The sequence below is a fragment of the Aulostomus chinensis genome, chromosome 17, assembly GCF_037954235.1.
Source record: "Aulostomus chinensis isolate RoL2024-O1b breed Wild chromosome 17, RoL_Achi_v1.0, whole genome shotgun sequence".
NCBI classification, from domain to species: Eukaryota; Metazoa; Chordata; class Actinopteri; order Syngnathiformes; family Aulostomidae; genus Aulostomus; species Aulostomus chinensis.
The window spans coordinates 14,788,027-14,809,086 of NC_141336.1; the positions used below are offsets into that span (position 1 = coordinate 14,788,027).

The 21,060-nt window shown below is 42.1% G+C and overlaps 1 protein-coding gene across 1 annotated transcript in view; it reads left to right on the forward strand.

Moving 5' to 3' along the window:
* Nucleotides 1-21,060, forward strand: part of spred1 (sprouty related EVH1 domain containing 1) — a 37,127-nt gene that overhangs the window by 4,379 nt on the left and 11,688 nt on the right. The window contains exons 2-3 of the mRNA XM_086182991.1: nt 12,068-12,344; nt 17,776-17,944. Coding sequence (XP_086039117.1) covers nt 12,068-12,344; nt 17,776-17,944 — 446 coding nt within the window. The remainder of the gene's footprint in view (nt 1-12,067; nt 12,345-17,775; nt 17,945-21,060) is intronic.

A 21,060-nucleotide genomic window follows, 5' to 3' on the forward strand; every position in this document is an offset into this window, starting at 1 on the left:
CTGCTGGGGCAAACGGGTGGGGGGGGGCAGTCTGTCTCAGCTGATGACATGTTGTTTTTTTTAATTTTAAACAAGAGCAGTCGTCAGTTGTGGTGCATGGTACCCAGTGTCGGAGTTCTTCTTTTCTCATACGTTTCACAAAGTAACATTTGAGTAGCATCTTTTTACAAATTCTTCTCCTGGATAATTGTTGGGCAGTTTATAGATGACATTTTTGTTTTTGCCTTCGAAACTACATTTTCCTTCTGAAAACATTAAACAGTTTAAATATTACTGTCCTCACTTTGTGTTAGTAAAAGAGAGCGAGCAGGTGACCTTCCAAATTGTTGTAATGATTGGCATGATTTTGCAGAGGTGAATTTAGTACTCCTCCTTTTTTTACCAGTGAAGGTTGGTTGCCTTTATACTCAAATGAACATGTATAGGTTAAGGCCTCATTGTTTTAGATTCCTGCAGTGCCGTAGTTATTGTCTGTTGCCAGTCAGGTGATCCTCAGTGATTCCACTCACTGTGTCCTCTTCCTATCTGTTTGATTGATTTGACAGCTCAGCGTTTTATCTGCCATGTGGGTGTTGTGATCTTATCACCTGAGGGCTGTTTTGTACTCCCATTCCTGTTGCAGAGCTTTCCAAACACATTCCTCCTAAACAACCCCCATCAAGTCATGAAACGACAAAGGGAGACAGCTACTTCAGCTGTTAGGCCTAGTGCTTTATGGCCTGGGTAATTGACGATATCCTGTGGCCCTTATGTTAAGCCAAATCATTTCCTGGACCGTTTGTGTGTGTGTGTGTGTGTTTTTTTTATAGATAGTAGTATTTGGGGTGTTGATATGACCTCCATGAACACTTCTAGCTAGCTAAGCTATCGGCAAATCATATCCTTTGACGAAGTCTGCTGAGCTGAACTTGTCTTTAGTTTTGCTTCTGCATTCTTTTGGGAAGTGTTGCTTGTTACTACAGTGGTTTACAGAGACCTGTGACATTTGTTACTTGACAAATATGTCAGAGAACATAAGGGGTATCGAGAGTCGGTCCTAATGGTCGTATCAGACCCCACCTGGGCACATATAAAATATTCTGTTTCAGCTGAGATAAACCCCATAGAAATGTCAATGCTACGATCACAGCACTCGTTGGTTTTAGAGGCATTGTTTTGCACGAGGAAGTGAAAATTGGTGATAAATTATTTGGCTTCATTGGCGACTCCTTGAGTTTAAAGCCACCAAGTTTGCCAACACGAACTGATGTGTTGACATGCTCCAACTTTGTTTCATTGTTGTAAAATCATCTTGTTTCTACCAAGTAGAGGACAGAATGATGTTTCTGTGGCAAAGCAGGTCTAATCAATTCCAAGTTTCAAATAATTTGATTTGTAGTTCATTTGTTGTAATTGATAGTCCATCTGTGTTTTTTGTCCACAAGTTGATATCTGGGAATGGTGTTTCCATCGAAGGAGCTATTCCGTACTGCCTCTACTGGGGCAAGCAATGGAGGAAATTAGGGCTCTATACCCACGGGGTCTTGAGATTAAATCCAACTGCTACAGAGGTTGATGTATATTGTGATTGGTTGATTAATCTGATGGCAAAGCAAAGGCAAATTTATTTGTATAGCACCATTCATACACAGGGCAATTCATAGTGCTGATGTCTAATTTACCCCAAAATAGATGATTATCAAAATCTCTCTTGATTTATTTGTCCCTTGCAAGGATATTTTGTCATTGATGCCGTGTTTTGCAGTTACGTAACAACTATGGGGCAGATTTTTACCAAACTTTGTGGAGGAGGGTGCCATGGGCCAAGAGGGAACCCATTCAGTTTTGGGGAAGAGCTTTTTAGTATGGCGAACAATGGCTTTTTTTTTCTCCAAGCATCTGTCAGCAAGATGCCTTAGCGGAGGTACATTCTCTCTGAGTGCCCACCAGTTTAAAGTTGTCTTCTTATTAAAACAAACAAGAAGAAATTGCCGTGTGTGTGTGTGTGTGTGTGTGTGTGTGTGTGTGTGTGTGTGTGTGTGTGTGTGTGTGTGTGTGTGTGTGTGTGTGTATGTGTGTATCCCCCAAAACCAAAGCAACCCCCCCCCCCCCCCCCAAAAAAAAGAAAAAATTAAATTAGTATTAGTATTGAGCACATTGGAATTTCAGTGGTATTGGTTTAGACAACCACAGTTCTGGGATTGACATACCTGGTCCAGACTTCCATCGTCATCTTCCGCTTATTCCTACACATTAAGGGTCGCGGGGGGGCTGGAGCCTATCCCAGCGTCAATGGGCGAGAGGCGGGGTACACCCTGGACAGGTCGCCAGTCCATCGCAGGGCCAACATAGAGAGACGAACAACCATTCACACTCACAGTCATACCTACGGTCAATTTAGAGTATTCAATTAGCCTAGTCCCCAAGTGCATGTTTTTGGACTGTGGAGAGTACCCGGAGAGAACCCACGCAGACACGGGGAGAACATGCAAACTCCACACAGAAAGATCCCGTGGCCGAGCCGGGACTCGAACCCGGAACCTTCTTGCTGTGAGGCCACAGTGCTAACCACTGCACCACCGTGCAGCCCCCTGGTCCAGACTTCCTTTAGATAATTAGTGATTACTACTGTGTTGTTGTACAGTGTTTTACCAGTTCTTGGGCTCCTGTTCATGCAAGGGGGCTAAGCAGTGTGGCATGGGCCTCAAGTAGCAGGCAGTCTTCTGTGTCCGCCCTTTTGCAAAATAAAGAGACCAGGTGAAGGGCTTCTCCAGCTGATGGATGGAGTCCTGGTCCTGGCAGCAGTACCCTCACACCAGCTCTGTTACTTAAAGTTGAATTAAGCTGGTTACTTCATTTGTCCAATTTAAACTAGGGCTGTGCATTATGGAGAAAACCTTCGACCCCTATGTATGTCATTTCATATGATGATAACGATATATATCCCAATATAGTAGGTTTTCTCTAAATTCTATGAAAAAATGTTTTAGAAGCCAACAGTGTCTCATTACTATTTTTTGATAAATCCTGTGAATGAAAGACACTTCTCTTTTTTCCTTTTATTTATGACATTGAGAACTGACACAAATAAGGGGAATAATATGTAAACAAACTATGCTATTCAATTCCAGGCAGTGAAATTTATCCAATAGTGCAACCAATGAACATCATTGGCTATTTGAATATAAAATTTAGAATACAAAAAATTAAAATTCTGTCTCGTGGAGAATGTAAAATATTGCGGTAAAGCAGTTCTGCAGCTTCTTTATAACAACTACGATATAAACAATAGATGTTTATATCTTTCAAATTTTATACTGTACTACGATATTTATCGTAATATTACACAGCCTTAATGTAAACCCAAAAAGACTGAGTCAAGATTATGACAGTGATAATTGCGTAATACTGTGAGAATGTATTTTTGGAAACAATTATTATACCATGAGAACACCAGCCATGATATAAAAGTTTATTTACCATCTGTGATAGATGTTTTGGCCATATTCCTGGCTCTTAACTTAGCAGCTGTTAAAACATATGTTCTGATGTAAACATATCCATTGAACATTTTAATAGCAGATCAGTCACTGATTGCAGCCATAGAAACATGATTGGCACATTGTTCAACACATACACACAACGCTTTAAACATTACACTTTATTAGTTGCTATGCTTGTTCTTGCATTCTATTACATTTCGTTTGGTCAAAAACATAAATTGTAGAAACAACTTGGTACTTTGAATAGGATTAGGGCATAGGAATAGTTTGCTAGAGTGAAAGGTTTCATAAAGTCAAAGGTTATTTAGTACGGGGAATATTAATAATCTAGCGTCTGCTTGTTCTAGAAGCTGTCCTATTGTTTGTGTGATTAATGACAAAGATCCTCTGTGCAACCAGAGGCCTTGGACTGTCTGTAACTGAGACAAGCCAACAAACTGAGCAGTCCTTGTATAGTGGTGGACTGTTCCATTCCCATGGTCAGTTTTGGGCCTGGATTCTGTGTATTTTAAACCCAAGCCACTTCCCTCTTATAATTTTCATTTCCTCTAAGTATTTTAAGAACATGCATAAACTGGCGTAAATGTCAGCAGTGTATTCAGGGCATATTTTAAACCACTTTTCTGAAGACAAAGACCTGGTGTGGACCCTCACTGTGTATGGAGGCTGTTTAACGCACACAAAGAATCTTGTGGATTTTTTTTTTTTTGAGTTGTCATCACAACATCTAGATAGCAAGCCTTGTCTTTTTTCTTTGTTAAGGAAGGAGGGCCTCTGATGTTCACAAACCATATCTCAGTGCCTCTAAGAAGTGCTTTTAGCACTAAGTGTCTCAATTGTGGATATTGTTTTCAGTTGTGCTGCATGCGGGACCATGAAGGCTGGGCCTTGTTGTGAGCTCTTTGCTGCAGCTGGGCTGAGATGGTTCTTTCCTGGGAGGCCACAGACATAAAAGGGCACAGATGTAAATCCCAAACCTTGTGTCTTTGATTGAGTTTCCAAACACTTTGAAAACAGGAAGGGGTTTCTGTGTGTGCCTCTGTGCACTGCCCATACACTCGTGTTTTTTCTGAGAACATTTGGCAAGTATATGTGGTTCATGCAGGAGATAAGCCCTGATCCTAGATGACTGCATTTCATCAAATGTTGCTTCATATTATTAAAAATATATGATTGGGTCAAGCTTTTAACAGCGTGATATAAGAGCCTGTATTTGTATGTACTCAGTTAACGTTTGATGAGATTTAGTCTTTTCTATTGGCTATATTTAGAACTTGAATCAGACTTTGTTTTTTGATTCCTCCAAATCCTCGTGGTAAAGGGGGTTCAGCTGGAAGCTCCGTGACTGTGAATCTAATTGACTTTCTAGTTGGACGTATAGGTTACTGTCTGACATTTATGGTGATTATTTGATGTTATGTTATATTCAACAACAGGGCATGCCATAAGAGTTTACATCATGTCATAGCAGTTTCTCCCAACAGCCATGAGCCAGCCATGGTTTGGTGGTTTATCCTGCCTATCTTGCTTCTCTGAGTTGTCTCGATGGTTTCTCCTTTAGCTAGATGGCTGCCTTGTCCCTAAGCCCCCCCCCCCCCCCCCCCCCCGTTCTAGAGTAACTATGACAATTAGATGCTCGGTTCCCTTGAGATTTCTCTTACATCAAAGCAGGCCAGAGACGCCGCAGCAGTTGAAATTTGTGGTTCCTCTTTTTTGTTTTTTTGGTAATGGCAAGCGCAAGGTTTTAATTTTCCAAATGCTTGCGGTTCAAATTAAGATCATCTCAGTATGTGGCTTTGATTGATGTTTGAGAATAGTTTTTTTGGCATTTGATACACATGTGGGATTCTTTTGATTTATGGTGCAACAGCTCAGCGCCACCTAAAACTTTGTCGTTGGGGTCGCAGGCCCAATCCAGTAATAGAGGGGTTGGTTAGAATCAGCACAAGGCAGAGACTCAATATAACAAATGTTATTTAAGAGAGCATTTACATACATGTTAAGGTTTATCTTTGATTTCAGCTACAGGCTAAGTTGACCACAAACTGCTGTCCATGATGGATGGCACCAGAATTGGTCATGAGTCATTTGTCATCCTATCAGGTGATAATTTTTGTGAAAGGTAGAAGTGTAGTGTAGTTTTGATATGTGGTGCAGAAGCAGAGTTGGTTGTTTCTGTGTCTATTTTTTTTTCTTCCTGAGTCAGTTGGTGGCTAAGCTGAATGTTCTTGTGAGGGAGATGACTCACCAGCAGCCTGAGGTGTTGAGAAGGAGATAGGGCAAATTTCTCTTTCACTTCTCTTTCTATAGCTGAAGTATTGGTTTTCACTGCAGCTAATAAAGCAGGCTTATGACGCGGGCGGCCCGTTGGTGTTTCTGGGGGGGCATTTTGCCATTATTATAGCATTTTTTGTTAATGGCTAACAGAAAGCCCCTTCAAAAGTGTCTTGTTCTGGCCCTATGTCATAATTTGCTTTGCATCCATGTTAGGTCACATCTGTGTTTGTATTGGGTATGTCTGTGCCCTTCAGTTTGCCACTGGTTATTTGGAGGATTTGAACCGTGGCTAAATTGGCTAGCTAGTTTGCGCCATTCAGATTAGATGCACTGCTGGAATCGACTGTTGAGTCCCAGATTGCATGTTATTTATTTCTTCAGTGAGGCGTGATCACAGGGAAGGAAACTACGTGCTTTATTCTCTTTGATTCCAAGTTGCATTTTGATAGTCTGGAGTTTGGTTCTAGAGAGAAATTAAAGATGGATCACGTGTAATACATTTAACTAAGATATTTTTATACTTAGTTATTCATTGAGAAGTATAGCTGTATACTCATGTAAAAGTTTATAAATGGCTATTGAATATAAACAGATTTTAGTGAGTGTAGAAAATGAGTCACAGCACGGCCAGTGTAGCTTTTACACGTCTTCCATTACCCCCTTCCACTTTCCTTGTAGTCGCTTTCCTCTCAGAGGATAATCTACAGAATCGGATTGGGCTAAGTAGCTTGTGTTTATTTTGTCAATGATATTTTAATTATTTTTTTCCCTTCAAAAGTCCTGCGAGCTAAAGTGGTCTAGTGGAGCTTGACAGCTTTCCTCTGGTTTTTGATACAGGGGAGAGATGGGGAGGAAAAGGGGCAATGGAAAAAAATGAGGTAGGGGGGACTTTTCTGATGTTAATGAAAGGAGGAATGGTTTTCCAGCTTTTAGCTTGCAGAGTGTGTCTCCCCTGCAGCATGCTCCGCTGCCTGGACATTGTGGGAGTACAAAACTCCAGGCCCGGGATCCAATAACGTGAAATTTCAGCAGAGAAGCAGCCATTGTGTAGAGAGAGGCAGCCGGGGAGGGGTTTGGTAGAAGGGGGAGACGGAGCGGAGTAAAGGGAGGGTGACTTGGCGAGCACCCAGGGCTCAGGCCATATCCTTTCTCTCTCCTCTCCTTCTGCACTCCTCCTCTTCCTTCTCCTCTTTCCCTTCTTCTCCCCCTCCTGTGTTTCTTTCAATGCCCCCCATGCCCTTGCCCTCCCCTCCACCACTCCCCTTTAGGGTAGGAAGCCCAAGGCTGAGACAGGAGCAAAGCATGATGGCATGCTGGAGCCTAGTGAGCCATGGGCCGGAGCAGTAGACAAACGGCCACTTTGTCCACTTAGGAAATGGTTGTCCCAGGATCCCCCTTCTCCACCACACACTATAGCAGCCGGCCTCGAGGCCCAGGTCTGCCTGGCCTGCATGTGCTCCCCCATCACGCCTTCTCTTCTCTTCTCTTCTCTTCTCTTCTCTTCTCTTCTCTTCTCTTCTCTTCTCTTCTCTTCTCTTCTCTTCTCTTCTCTTCTCTTCTCACTTTAAATTATCTTTGAAATGGCAAGCTATTATGCTTAATTCTCCTGTCGCTAAAGTCATATCGTATAGATGCCATAAAAGCCTGTGAACATCCCTGTTTTGTGAATAGAAAAGGCCTTATTCACATGCATTTGGGAGCTGTTGACTGTCACCTTGGTCTCCACCCTGTTCCCATCCATGGCCGCCTCCTCTTCTTCCTCCTCCTCCTTCTCCTCCTCCTCCCCCACAGTCCTCCATTACACTCTCACCCCTCTCTCTGGTTTTCTCTCCTGCTTTTGGTCGGAAATGAAGTCAGTCATCCAGCAGAATAACTTGGAATAATTTGGAATGGGGGCTCTTTTCTTTCTATCTCTCCCTCCCCCCTCTCTCGGCTGTTTGCAGGCCCAGGCCAGCTGATCTGCTTCCGCTCTCAATTGTGTGTCCAGTCGACTGTGTGCTCCTAGCAAGGGGCGTGGAGGACAGCCTTTGTCTCCACCATCCGAACCTAAAATTCTCAAATGTCTTTTGGACCACTTCTTTTTTTTTCCCCTTTAAGAATAGATACAAGCAAATATAAATGTAATTAAGGAATAGAACCTTTTATGTCCTTAATTTCAAATTTTTGTTAAAGTGGATTTAGTATGTTTGTTGTCAATTGAGTTATTGGTCTTCAGGTTCTAGATGTGTTCTGTAGATGTTAAAGATCATTTAGACTTTTCTTTTATTCTTAAAATAGGGCTGACACGGGCATGGTTTGCCAGATGTAAAAAACAAACAAACAAAAAAAACAACAAAACTCATATACTGTCCACTTCACTTCCTCTCAGGGCCCTGCCCCCCTCCCTGTGAGTGTCCTTGTTGCTGGCATGTGTGTGATGCTAGGTCTGAAGGGTCAGGCCCTGGTCATTGTGCCCTGGTCATGGCTGAGCGACACCACCGCCTGCCTTCTGTTCACCCTAGGGACCCCTGCCTGACTGACAGCCCCTCCTGCACCCATCACCCATATCCTTTATTGGGGGCCATAGACGGGTGTAATGGCAGCCTCTTTTACTGCCTGTTATATGACTAAAAATGCATTTTCTGACATGGCCAGGGTTCTTGTGTAAATTTAAGAATAGTGTCTCTGCCTCTGCAAAAGGTGTAACCTGGAAGGGTGGTGTTCAGAGGTTTCAAGGGAGGTTAGATGTGGTTGTTTTTTTGTTCGTTAGTTGTTTTTTTTGGAAACACATTATCATTGAACTTACTGGAGCAACATTTAATAGAAAAATGGCAAAATTAGAATTTGAGGTCAATCAGTGTGAAGATTGATAATACTTGTAATTCAAGAAATTCTGGATCTTTTATTTTCCAGGCATACTCTCAGACAGTCCTACTTAATCAGAATCGTTGCTTGTTATGGCATGCATACATTCTATCTATACTCACAGCATATTATTTGAAATATTATCAGCATATTATTCAAAAACATCTTTGGAATTATGATGAGAGTGACAGAGGCTGCACAATTAATGGAATTATTATTTCAATGCGTACCTCTGTGGGATCAAATCTTTTAAATAACAATTCTGCTACATTTATATCAGGGACATCAGCTGCATCAATATGAGCTCTCTGTCTTTCTCCCTTAACAAATGCCAATGTTGTGTTACAGCACATGATCCAGAGCAGCAGAAACCAAAAATAAGCAAAATAAACCCAGCAAGAGACACCGGCGAATGACAGAGAGTTTGTGCAAGGACAAATAAATATGACAAAATGAATCCAGAATAAAACCCAGCTGATGGTGGTGAGAATGAGATGAGGAGTCTAACCAAACCCACTGAGCTTGTACCCCCCCAAAAAAAAGAAGTTCCTCTGTGGTGGTGTGGGAGTTTTATAGGCTGAGACAAGACGATGAAAGTCAAAATCACGTTCACTCTAAGCAGTGTTTTGCTATAGTAGCAGCACCACAGGATAATGCCACAAATTTATATAATCACCTTAAACGTTGCCACAAACCACTCTATGACAAAGATGTGAAGGCCAAGAAAATGTCAACAGAAAATCTGTGCCCCACCCCCCCTGACCACACAGACATCAATAACGTGTAAGAGGGGACAAGAGACGGAAGCTGATTGTTTTCATGTTCGGTGTCAGATTCATGAAGCTGCTGCATCTAAGTGAACTGAAGGAGAGGACGTTGATGTGGTTCTCATTTCATCCAGAATCATGCAGCCTTCGACAAAGGAAAAAAAATGTATATCTGATGTTGACCTCCACCTGGGAGGGGGCTCTGAGATTAAAGCTAGACTGACAGTAGGGCTGTACACTATATTCATTCTGCTGAGAGTTGGCACTTCATCTTGATGCATTGACTTAGCAGGAGGAGGGGGGAGGGACTTTTGTTTTCAGTACACCATGGGAAAAGTTATCCTCACCATTAGCCCACTAGTCCAGGCCTCGCACCACACTAGACTCTCATAACAACCATCACAAGTCCCATGTTTTACCTGTGAGACTCAAGTTGTAGCAGTGATTAGACTGACAAATTCAAGTCAACCATCGGGCCTCTTGGCTGTTGATTCGAATCATCAAGGGGGCAGTCCTAATTGCCATGGCATCAACTGTCAGCTGGCAGTAGAGTGTACAGCTCAGCCAAAATATTATTGGATATTTAAAGGATTTTACAGCCATTCGATAGAAGCAAAGTATTGTTTTTGATTGATTTGATTTGAGGAGTTAAGAGGGGGGTCAAGTCAAGGAAAGATGAAGAAGGATATAAAATACACGACAACAGACCACGCCAACTGTTCCGGTGTCATTCTTTCACTCACTAACCCACTCACTGAATTTTGGAATGTGCACTTAATTTGAGAGTTTTGTCTTCAGCTCACACTAAGGAAGATAGCATTTCTTTGTCACTATAATGGTGGACACACTGGTTTTAGGGTAATATACTGCCCCCTGTTGGTTTGGAGTGTGAATTTGTGTAGGGATAGTTAATATCATTTACAATTTGTTCCATTAAAAAAAAAAAAACACTTTTAGCCAATTGCAGGGGAGAGAGGATTGTGGCGTATGTGGCCTTAATGCTGGCAAATCTGTCTTTTAAAATAGATTATTAAAGTTTTTTGTAGGATTGTTGTGTGTGTGGGGGGGGGGGGGGGGGGGGGGGGGGGCTTCAGCTACATGAGGATTTTTTTCTCCAGTGTTATGAGCAAATATGGTTACCCAATCCCATGGGGCCATGTTATCAGCATTTGAAGAAAAAAATCTCCAGATTCTCTCAGACTCTTGGATTAATTACTAACCAATAACCTGGGCACCAAGCTTTGCCAAGGGTGTGGAAGGCAGGAGACCAAAGGTTACTGTATTGAGCAGACAAGATTTAGAGGGGAAAGGCAATGAGGGGGAGGATACAGCCATTGGCCTTTTAGAGCAGGAGCTACTATTTAACTATGTCATATATTACCCTTTGTCAGACAGTGACATTTCTGTACCTCAATCACTGTTTCATATTTTATTTTTTCCACTGCCAGAAGAAATTCTTTAATGAACTTTTCAGATTTTGTGACCTCGTCTTCATAGGTCATCAGCTACAGAGCAACGTGTCACTAGAAGACATCCAGCAGTCACACTCTTGGCTCTTTTGGCCGATTTCTGTCAATGCTCAGACCTCCCTCAGTCTTTAATATGTTACCAGGGGTTTTTGCAAAATGCTGCCCTCAGCACACCCTGACCTTTGTCATTTCCGGTGGCCCAATGCAGTTTTGTTATCTAATCGAGGAAACATCTGACTCCAAGTTAAGAGACAAGAGAAGCAAGGGAGGTGGTGAGCAAATGGAAGATTGAATGAGGGACAAATGGATATGGAATTATCATGTGTTATTAATAATTGATAATGTCTCTTGATAGGTGCACCTATTGTGAATCAGTTGCCATATTGCGGTAGACATGTTTCTTCTTTTGCTGTTATGTTCTAGATTTTAAGAATCATTCTTTATGGTTGGTCAGCCTATTCCCATTATTCACCTTTCACCATCATTTGAGGAATAATAAAAGGATGTGAGTCAGAGATGCTGTCGTTTGTTTTCTAGTTTGAAGACCTGCTGCTTTAGGTGAAAGGTTGGAAATCAGCAGTGGACAGAGCCTGAACTTGGCCAAATGGTCACTCACCCTCTGGCTAGAGTTAAACATATACTGAATTAGTATTTTGAAAATCAGGAGTACTAATTCAGTGTATGAGGAATAGTAACAAGTAATCTATTGTATCATACACTGCAGACAAATTATAAATAATCCAGCATTTGATTGCTGACATTATATTGTAGCTTTTTGGTTTAGTTGTATTTGTATTGTGAACCATCTATTAAAATTACTGAACATCAACCATATATTTCATCCTGCTTATCAAATCTGCCTATGAACTTGATTGTTTTTCTTTTTTTTTCTTTTTTAATCAACAAGATTACAGTTTGACATTGTCTGTGTTGAATCTTAACATTAATTTTGACAAATCTTAAATGGGGTGTTTAGTGTTTTTTTTTACTTTAAGCTCTTTTACTTACATTGTTTTCCATATGTCTCTCTTCAGTATATATTTGTTTCATCTGTTTGTAGCATCTAGCTTGTTATAGGGTTTTGCCAAAGAAGGAGTGGGACCCTCATGGAAAAAAAAGTAACTACTTATTACTGACTAAGAGTATTTTTTTGCTCTCTTTCCCTCCCTTCATCTTCCTTCACCTTCCTATTCCTCCTCCCTTCTCCTCCTTCCTTCCTCCTCTACAGTGACAGTTATGCGCGTGTGAGAGCAGTGGTCATGACGCGGGATGACTCCAGCGGTGGGTGGCTTCCCCTGGGGGGTGGAGGCCTTAGCTGTGTCACCGTCTATAAGGTCAGCCGGGCGGAGGACAGCAACAGCACCCACAGTGGAGGCAGCAGAGGAAGCAGCAGCAACCTCAGCCCTTGTAGTCCCAGTCCAAGTCCCAGTCCCAGCCCCAGTCCCAGTCCCAGTCCAACTGCTGTGGAGTTCCACATCAAGGGCGAGAGGCTCAAAGATAAATTGGTAAGGGACACCCTTGTCTCCTAATTTACCTTGCTAGTTCTGAGTTGGACCCCCTTTTGGCTTCAGAATTGACTTAATTCTGTGTGGTATTTATTAACGAAGGTGCTCTCTGAGATTTTCATCCATATTGACCTGATAGGATTGTGCAGTTGCTGTCAATTTGTGGACAAAATCTTTGTGATGCATTTCTCCTGTTTCACCATATCCCCGAGCAACATGATCTCATTGTCACATTCAAAGAAACCACACTGAGATGTCTTATAGATTACACCAAATTCTGTCTTTAACAAATGAATGTCCCACCAGAAACAGATACTTGTCAGACCTCACCATTTTTTCCCAATCTTTTGTTGTCTATATTTGGTGAGCACGTGCAGTGCTTGCGCAAGTTGTCCTGTTTGTATCTGATCGTAGGGACACTCAATGTGGTCCTATGCTACTGCACCCATCTGCTTCAATATGTTCTTGTAATGAGTGGGTACAAGAGTTACAGTTGTTTGTGGCAGACTGACACTTTAACACTTAAAGCATTTTCCTTTAATTTGTCACGTGTGTAGAGAAAATGCAGTGGTATGACAAGAATTACCTCTTGCTAGTTGGTATGTGTGCTTTCTTCAAGCACATTCGGATATTCCAACCTGAGATGTTTTAAATTCTCTTAGATAAGCTCACAATGAGCCCCCCACCCCTTTCCCAGAACCTCTTTCTCTGTCCCACTCACATACAGTCACACAGGAAGTCGCTGTTTGGCTTTCCTCCATAGCGCAAGGCATCTGAAAATAGGAGCGAACTGCGTGATGCTGTGATACATGATTACATCATCAGGGAGAAGGGCAGATTACTCAGTAAAGGAGAATGATGGATGGAGGATGTGGGAACTGCATTTAGAGCTTGGAAGTGACCTAAAGGATGGAATAGGGTCTATAAATTTCTACTCACTCCTGTAATTAGTACAGTATACAGACCTACCTTTTTATAAGCGTTAAAAACTTGTCCTTAAATAAAATCAGGAAAATGTTCTTGGCACAAAGTTTCACATGCCATCACACCATCACCTCATTCTCCTGGCATAGATGCGATTTATTTATTTATTTATTTGTTTGTTTATTTGTTTACAGTGAAAAACTCGTAAATTAGTTTGACAATGAAAGCAGCTTTGAATCATGATTGACCATGCTCCACCCCTCCTTCATGCCTGATGGTCTTTGCAGTGGGATTTCATCAAGTATTGTGTTTATTCAAGATCTATCTGCACCTGCTTGTTCTTGCTAGCACTAAAGTTGACTCAATGAAGTCATATTGCCTTGGCGGAGGTATGCGCTCTCTGAGTGAGACTCTAGTTCTATTCAGAATTACATAAGTGCTTTGTCTCCTTCTAAATGATCCCTGGCACAGACGTCCACACTCGAAGGGATATGTGACGTAACTATTTGTTTAAACAATCACTTGAATTAAAAGGAATTGACTGGAATGTCACCCAAGTGTTGGATATCAGTTGACCTGAATCAGCTGGGAGTGTTCAGCTGGAGTTAAAGGCTGCAATATTTATCCCGTCTGTTCATAAGTGAGACAAGGGATGCAGCTTTGAGACACTTCTCAAACTTGGGATTATCACTCAAGAGCGTGACACTGCATAATTTATTCGTGGTGTCAAAATCCTGAAGTCTCAGTGTAAAGCCTGAAACACACCAGGTCCTCCATCCCTGATGCGTAATGTGAGCATGGCAATGTTCATTGTAATCATTTGGAACAGTTACATGGACCATGTTTGTCACCATGCAAAGCTGTCAACTTTTTACCTTTGCATCACATGAAGACATAAGTACTCAGAATATGTACACCATTGAGGAGCGCATCATGCGATCCTGCGTCTACAGTGTGTTTAAGACATGTTAGGTTTTTTTTTAACTTTAGTCGCTGACTTGATTTTACAGGATGTGTATCACAGTTTTGAAACATGCTTCATCATTCTTGATGGTTTATTTTCATTTTTGTGTGCATTTTTTTTCATACCTAACCAAAACAAACCAAACAAACATGCGTTGCATATTGTCTGATCAATCTGCTTCTTCACTATCAAAGAAAAACATTGAAGCCATTGTATGTTGCCATTCTAATCCTCAAGGCTTTTGCTGTAGTTGATGTAAAGCTTGTGACCATCTTATCACACAGCCCTGCTGTGTTGTAGATGTAAAACTGATCCAGTAGATGCACTGGGATAATCCTGGGTCTGTGGTAATGAAAGTGTAAATCTGGGTGTGAGGAAAGAGAACTGAGGGAAGAATCCACCATAATGCACAAGAGTCTTGTGGCTTTAGATGATCTGACATGAGGGGGCTTGGTGTACATCAGGGCGTTTAAATCACCTACTTTATCTTCTTTGACTGAAAACATTTGATGTGTGTTTTTGACCTGTTTGCTCGTTGCTATCCAAGCATGTGTGTGGCACAGGAAAGGGTGTAACAGGAATGCTGTTATTCAGACAGGGTATAGACATGGCTCAGAGACCCCAGCGACTGTTCTTGGATGTGGTAAAACACCCCTATCACCGCCAAATTTGACTCTCAGTCACCACAACAAACACCTTGCCATATGTAGGTCTGTCAGGATGCCACCCAGTACCAGGGTGTTGGCATCAATGAAAGCAGACAGAAGAGGAGGGACGAAGTGACGAGTCCAATAAAAACAACAGCCACAGACCAAACCCTTATGAATAAGCTAGCCATACCAGAAACACATACAGGGTGAATTCTGTTCTCGTAGCATCACCTGATTTCAGTTATAAGTGGCAGACTATAATTATGCTCTAATATTAAAATTGGGGAAAAAAACGTGGTTTGAGCTTTGTTTCAGTTTGTGTTTTCTTTTTAATCATTTTTTAGGAGTAATTCACAGAGAAATTGATCTGCCCTGTCCCCGGTAACCGGATAGAGGAAAATGGATAAGTGCTTCATAGAAAAAGGGGCAAATTTCCAGCTGGCAGCCATGAAGAGGTGATTGGGGTGCATAAGAGATAAGGAATCATGGAAAGAGATGTCTGTAGTCAAAGAGCAGGAAACAGAGGTGGAGCCAGATTGACGGAAGAGAGGTGGATGGGATCTGTCTATAAGCGCAGTGATGCGGCACAGAGTGTACTGGTGATGACTCAGCTGGCTCTCCATATAGCTACCAATCACTCTCCTCGTTGCACCCTCCCTCCTCTCTCTCTCTCTTTCTCTCTTGCTCTCTTGCTCTCCTTCTCCCGCCCTCTGTCACTCAGATTCTCTTAAAAACTACAGATCTAATTTGTTGATGGTTACTTACGATACTGGCTCTTGGATTATGACAAATATCTGGCTAAGCTCTCTGCTAGTCATCCTTGCTTCCTGTCTTTCATAGTGTCTGTGTCCCTCGAGTTGATACAGCTGCGGATGTGTTGTAGTCCAGGCTGAGTGAAAATGGCATTTCCTTTGGGCAAGGACCCACGCTGCAGGCTGTTTTGTTTTTCTGTTGTTTTATTTTTGCTATTTATGCTTGCTTCTTCGGCTTTGGGCAAAATATAATTTGTTATCTATAACCCATTTAATATCAAGCCATGGCTTCCATTGAACTTGGAAATTCTTTGCTTGATTTTGAGTGAATATGATTCGTCACACTTCCTGTATTTTATATTGTTTACGCATACCTAAATAATTTATGCTCAGTGCGGATATTTTTTTATTCCTTTACAATCACTACAATGTATCCATTAATTACAGTGCGCTTCTACATTTATTTAATGTTTTTGATGGAAATGTCAATATCAGGCTGATTCTCTGTGTAAAGGCATTCTAATCAGATTTCTGCCACTTGTGGGGTTCTTGATGTAATCTCTCTAGCACCCTCTCATGCTATCTCTTCACTACTCTCTGCACGTCTCACCTCTGTCTGTCCCCTCTCCGCACCTAACATCTTCAGCCTCCGTTCTGTTTGTATCTCTTTCTCTGCTGGGGAGGCTCCTCCTCTCTTTTTTCTCTGAGCACAGAGTGGAATGCGGTGTTAAGTATCGTCCTTCCATGCAACTGTGATACTTCCTCCTCTGCTGGCCTTGCTGCGTGCTCACCTTACCTGCTCCGGCTCCATTCAGTCTCGCCTCCACAATCAACCCCAGAAGCACAGACACTCACACTTGCACACACATACACCCCCACCACCACCACCACCACCACCACACCATCCACCTCACATCCATCCCTCTCTTCTTCCCTCCCCTCATCCACTGGCTCTGGGTAAACACACAGGCTTAGCCCTTGCCCCAGCTTTTCTTTGGGAGCCATGTAGGCAACTGGGACATCTTTCTCATGCTGAAAAATGATGGTGTAGTACACATCCAAACCTTTAAGGCAAACCAGCAATTCTGTCTCAGACTGAAATGTAGACCTGTGTGCTTGAGTGACTGTGCTCCCCTTGCTGAAACACACATATCACATATCATCAACCTTCTAGTACAGGTGCCATGTATCAACTGCTTAAATAGTGCATGTTGACTGTTCTACTGTTTTGTCCAAGTTTTATTGGGGGGGGGGGGGGGGGGGGTAACAATCTGCCTTCAGTCGTTGAGTGTGGTTTTGTGACCCTTATCCTCTGACAAGGCATTTACACCAAAGATGCTCTGTGTAGCAGCCCTTCATTGAGCTTTTTGTCACTCCAGTCTGTGTGTGCTGTTCTCTTGTAGATTGCCATGCGCATGCTCAGACATTCACACCCATCAAGTCACTCTTGTGCATGTTTGTCAAAACCTCAAAGACTGTAATGGCTGTCTCTCATTTCATTTAATCTGCCCTAGAGGAAGGCCAGGAGGCGGCCCAGTAGCCCTGATTAATAATAGGCTTTGGAAATACAGTCTCCCTCTGCCGCACACTTTCACTGCCTGGGATCCAAAAAATACTGAGCCCCCCCCCCCCCCCCTTCTTTGCCACCACCGCTGCTTTCCAACTTTATCATCATCTGTAATGAAAACCCCACCATTTTAAATATGTTTTACAAATTAAAAAAATATATAAAATTATTGGGTTCAGTCATTTTTTTCCTTTCTATTTTAGAAACTCAGGAGTTATGTTTAGTTCCAGTTGCAAGCCACTTCTCTCTTTACTCTCTTTTTCCCTTGCTCATGTTTTGCTGGAATGATTGAATGTGACACATTTAAAGAGCTTAGGGTGAGGAGTAAGATGAAGGATTTACATCTCTCCTCTCCCAGTGAGTTCCATCCTCTGACCTTTTTTTTTTAAACGATGGTATACCGACAGCTTCCAGTACTTCGTACTTTCAACTACAGTTTGACAAGTGGGACTACCACATTAATTTTCTAGCATTACTGGGGTCTGTAGGGAAACAACCAATTTTGTGATCTCATCTGTAATTGTAATTCGCTCACATTCGTCTTATGTGTGTGTGGATGCGTCTGTATTTTCAGGTGGTGCTGGAGTGTGTCCTGCAGAAAGGCCTAGTATACAACAAGGTCAACCCCATCTTCCACCACTGGAGGATCAATGATAAGAAGTTTGGACTGACCTTCCAGAGCCCCGCTGATGCACGTGCCTTTGACCGGGGTGTACGCAGAGCCATTGAGGACATCAACCAAGGTGAGCGTGTGTGTGTGTGTGTGTGTGTGTGTGTGTGTGTGTATGAAGCAAGGGCTTGATTGCATGTGTGTTTATTAAAGATTTGACGATCAGTTCAAAGTTTACTCAAAGAAATTTGAATCAAGCGATCAACATCAGCTAGTGTTTCCCACAGAAATCTCTCTTTTTTTTTAACTACTCCATCTCACCCTTTCGTAATGGCAGTGCATTACGCAGCAAAATATGTAGAATAATCTGGATGAACATGTTTAAATGTTGCAACATTTGTACTAAATTTTCATTGGCTTGTAATGGCCGACCTGGCATCTGTCTTCGGGTTGATAAGTGATTGATGACCCTTCCTGTGTTATCTTATCAGTGCCAACTACTCAGATTAATTCTCTTCTTCCTGTAACAAGTGGCAGGGCAGCACTACACTGGCCAAGGACTGATTGTCATTAAAAATTTTAAAAAACAACAACTTTTATTTGGTCAGTTAGAATGTTAGCCAGTTAGCTGTTGGGAATATTTTACATTCGTTTATTTGAATTCACATCCTGCTAACAGCTTTGCTAGCTTTTAAAATGAGGATAAAAAAAAAGACAAAAACAAAACAAAACTGGAATAGTTGAATGCAATCACTACACTGTATTAGCACATTAAGAACAAGCGCCTGGCTGTGTCCACGGTTGGCTCACAGCCAAAGATCACAGTGCTGCTAGACTCTTCAAAAACAAAAACAACATCACAACTACATGTCACTTTGTTGACCAGGAGCTTCAGTCCATTGTGCTATTCCACTTAGCACCTCTCTGTCCAGCACTCATCTGGCAACCTCCCAGAGAACCAGTGCATGTTTGCCACAATAACGCCAAAACATGGATGGCAGCAAAATCCACAGGACTCTGTGACATGTTGCCATTTTTTGCACAAAAGAACCAAACCTCTGGTCTGGATTGAAAGGAAAACACTTCTCTTATGTCACATATTTTCTTTAGATTAACCAGAGACAACTAAAAAAGCATTTATCTGAATCTGATGTTCCCATTACAGTACAACATTCCCACATTTTTACACTAAACTTGGGCGGAGTTGGGTGTCTTGGTTGAGTTTGCAGCTTTGGGTCCTGATAAGCATTATTTTTTACTTCAGTGCCAGAGGTTGCAAAGTCATCCAATTAGCAGGAGAATTGCCAGCTCAGCAGTCTGCCACAAAGCGCCATGTTACGCAAGAGGCTGCCTTGCTGGCTAGGGAGCTATAATCTCCTTTACTCCCTAGACCCGGAAACCCTGGGGAGAATGGAGGAGGTACAGCAGAATATATCATAAAGGATTATCACTGCTGGGCATCAGTAGCTTCTTGCTCACAGTCGCTTATCTTGGATGTGAACTTCCTGGGCCACACAAAGTCTAGGTAAAAGGTAAATCATCTACAACAAGTTTGAGTGGCTTTACAAAATAGCTTTCCAGCCCTGTTTCAAATGGAGGAAAACAAAGAATTACAATAAAACAGTGGTAATAAGTGGACCCCAATGCACAATCAGGGGCCTGTAAGTAAGTTCAATATATCCAGTGTATGTTTTTCTAAGCTGCTGTGACAAACATTAACAGTCACACTGAAAGGGAGTCACAACAGTGTGCATTTTCTCTGCTGTGGTTATATGGACACAGTTAACATTGGTGCTGAAGTTTTTAATAAATTTACTGCAGTTGGACATCATTAATAGTTAATTAACAACAAAATGCACTGCTTTCATGCGATCAAATGTGTTTGCTTTTTGAAAGCCTTTTATTTTGGTATTAGTGGATTTAGGATTGCTTGTTGGATAGATATTTGGAAGATAACACATTGGACACCTTCATGAAGTTAGATTTGAGATTTTTCCACTGTAATTTGACATTTTATAAACCTAGTTTAGAGCAATTGATACAATATTGTTGCAACACCCTAGTTCACAAACACTGTGGGAAAGGTTGAGCATCTCACTCAGTTGTTGTCCCCTAGTAAATGTTCCAACTACTGCAGGTGATGGTGAGTTTCACTGCCCTGGCGCTTGCACTTCTGTCTCTCCTTCCCCTGCTGTCCTCTTCTGTCCTCTCCTCTCCTCTCTCTGCTCTCCTTTCTCTCCTGGCATCTTCTGTATTCCGTCAGTGTTGTGTAATGCCTCTCCCCAGCACAGACAGACAGGTTCTTCTGTATTCCTGTTGCGTCGTTCTGCTGCTGGACTGCTGCATGAATGTGTGTGCGTGCGTGTGCGAGTATGTATGCATGCGCGTGTGTGTGTGTGTGTGTGTGTGTGTGTGTAGGGGGGGTAGTGAGAGCGAATATGTTTTGCCTGGGTATGTTTGTGCACGTGTGTGTATCAGTCTTGCAGTCCTCAGTTGCCATGGTAACGCTGGGCACATGGCTCAGGCAGCTTCGCGGCCCAGCACTGCCAGAGTCGTGCTGCAGAAAGCCTTTTTCTCCCAGTAGTGAAGAAATGCACACACACACACATACACAACACCTTTCTCCATGTGATTCAGAGACTGACTGATGGACAGACTGTGTCTAACACAAGTCCACTGAAACCTTCTGTCCTCTTTGTGGCAGAGACATCTCAGCATGTATTGCTGTATTTCCTGAATGTGAATACAGACAGGCTGACTGATGCCTCCAAGCATCAAGACCACTTCTTTAATTAAGTGAACTAAAGTTTTCAAGAGAACCTCCTCCTGATTCCCCAGGTGCAAATGCCTTGTTCCCATTGGATTTTAATTGTTTTCTGCAGCATTGCCATGGCACTCCCATTTTCTCATGTTAAACTAATCTGTGTATTCTATTAACATGAATATACTGGCTGCTGCTTAAAAACGAAGTGTTGTGTGTTGACTAAAACCCAATACAAATACAATACTAGCTACATTCTTCGAGTCACACGTGATCACTCAAAGAACTCAGAACTGGAAGTGACGTCACATTTCCTGTTGACTGCTTTCCAGTTGTACAAGTGAGGAAAAGTTTAAAAAAAAGAAAAAGAAACACACTGACTGAGCTCTCAACCATTTTCATGAGCAGTTTTTCAACAGTCAACACAGTATTTTGCATTTATGAAGCAGTAGCTAAAATGCCTAAAGATAAACAGTATTGTGTGTTTG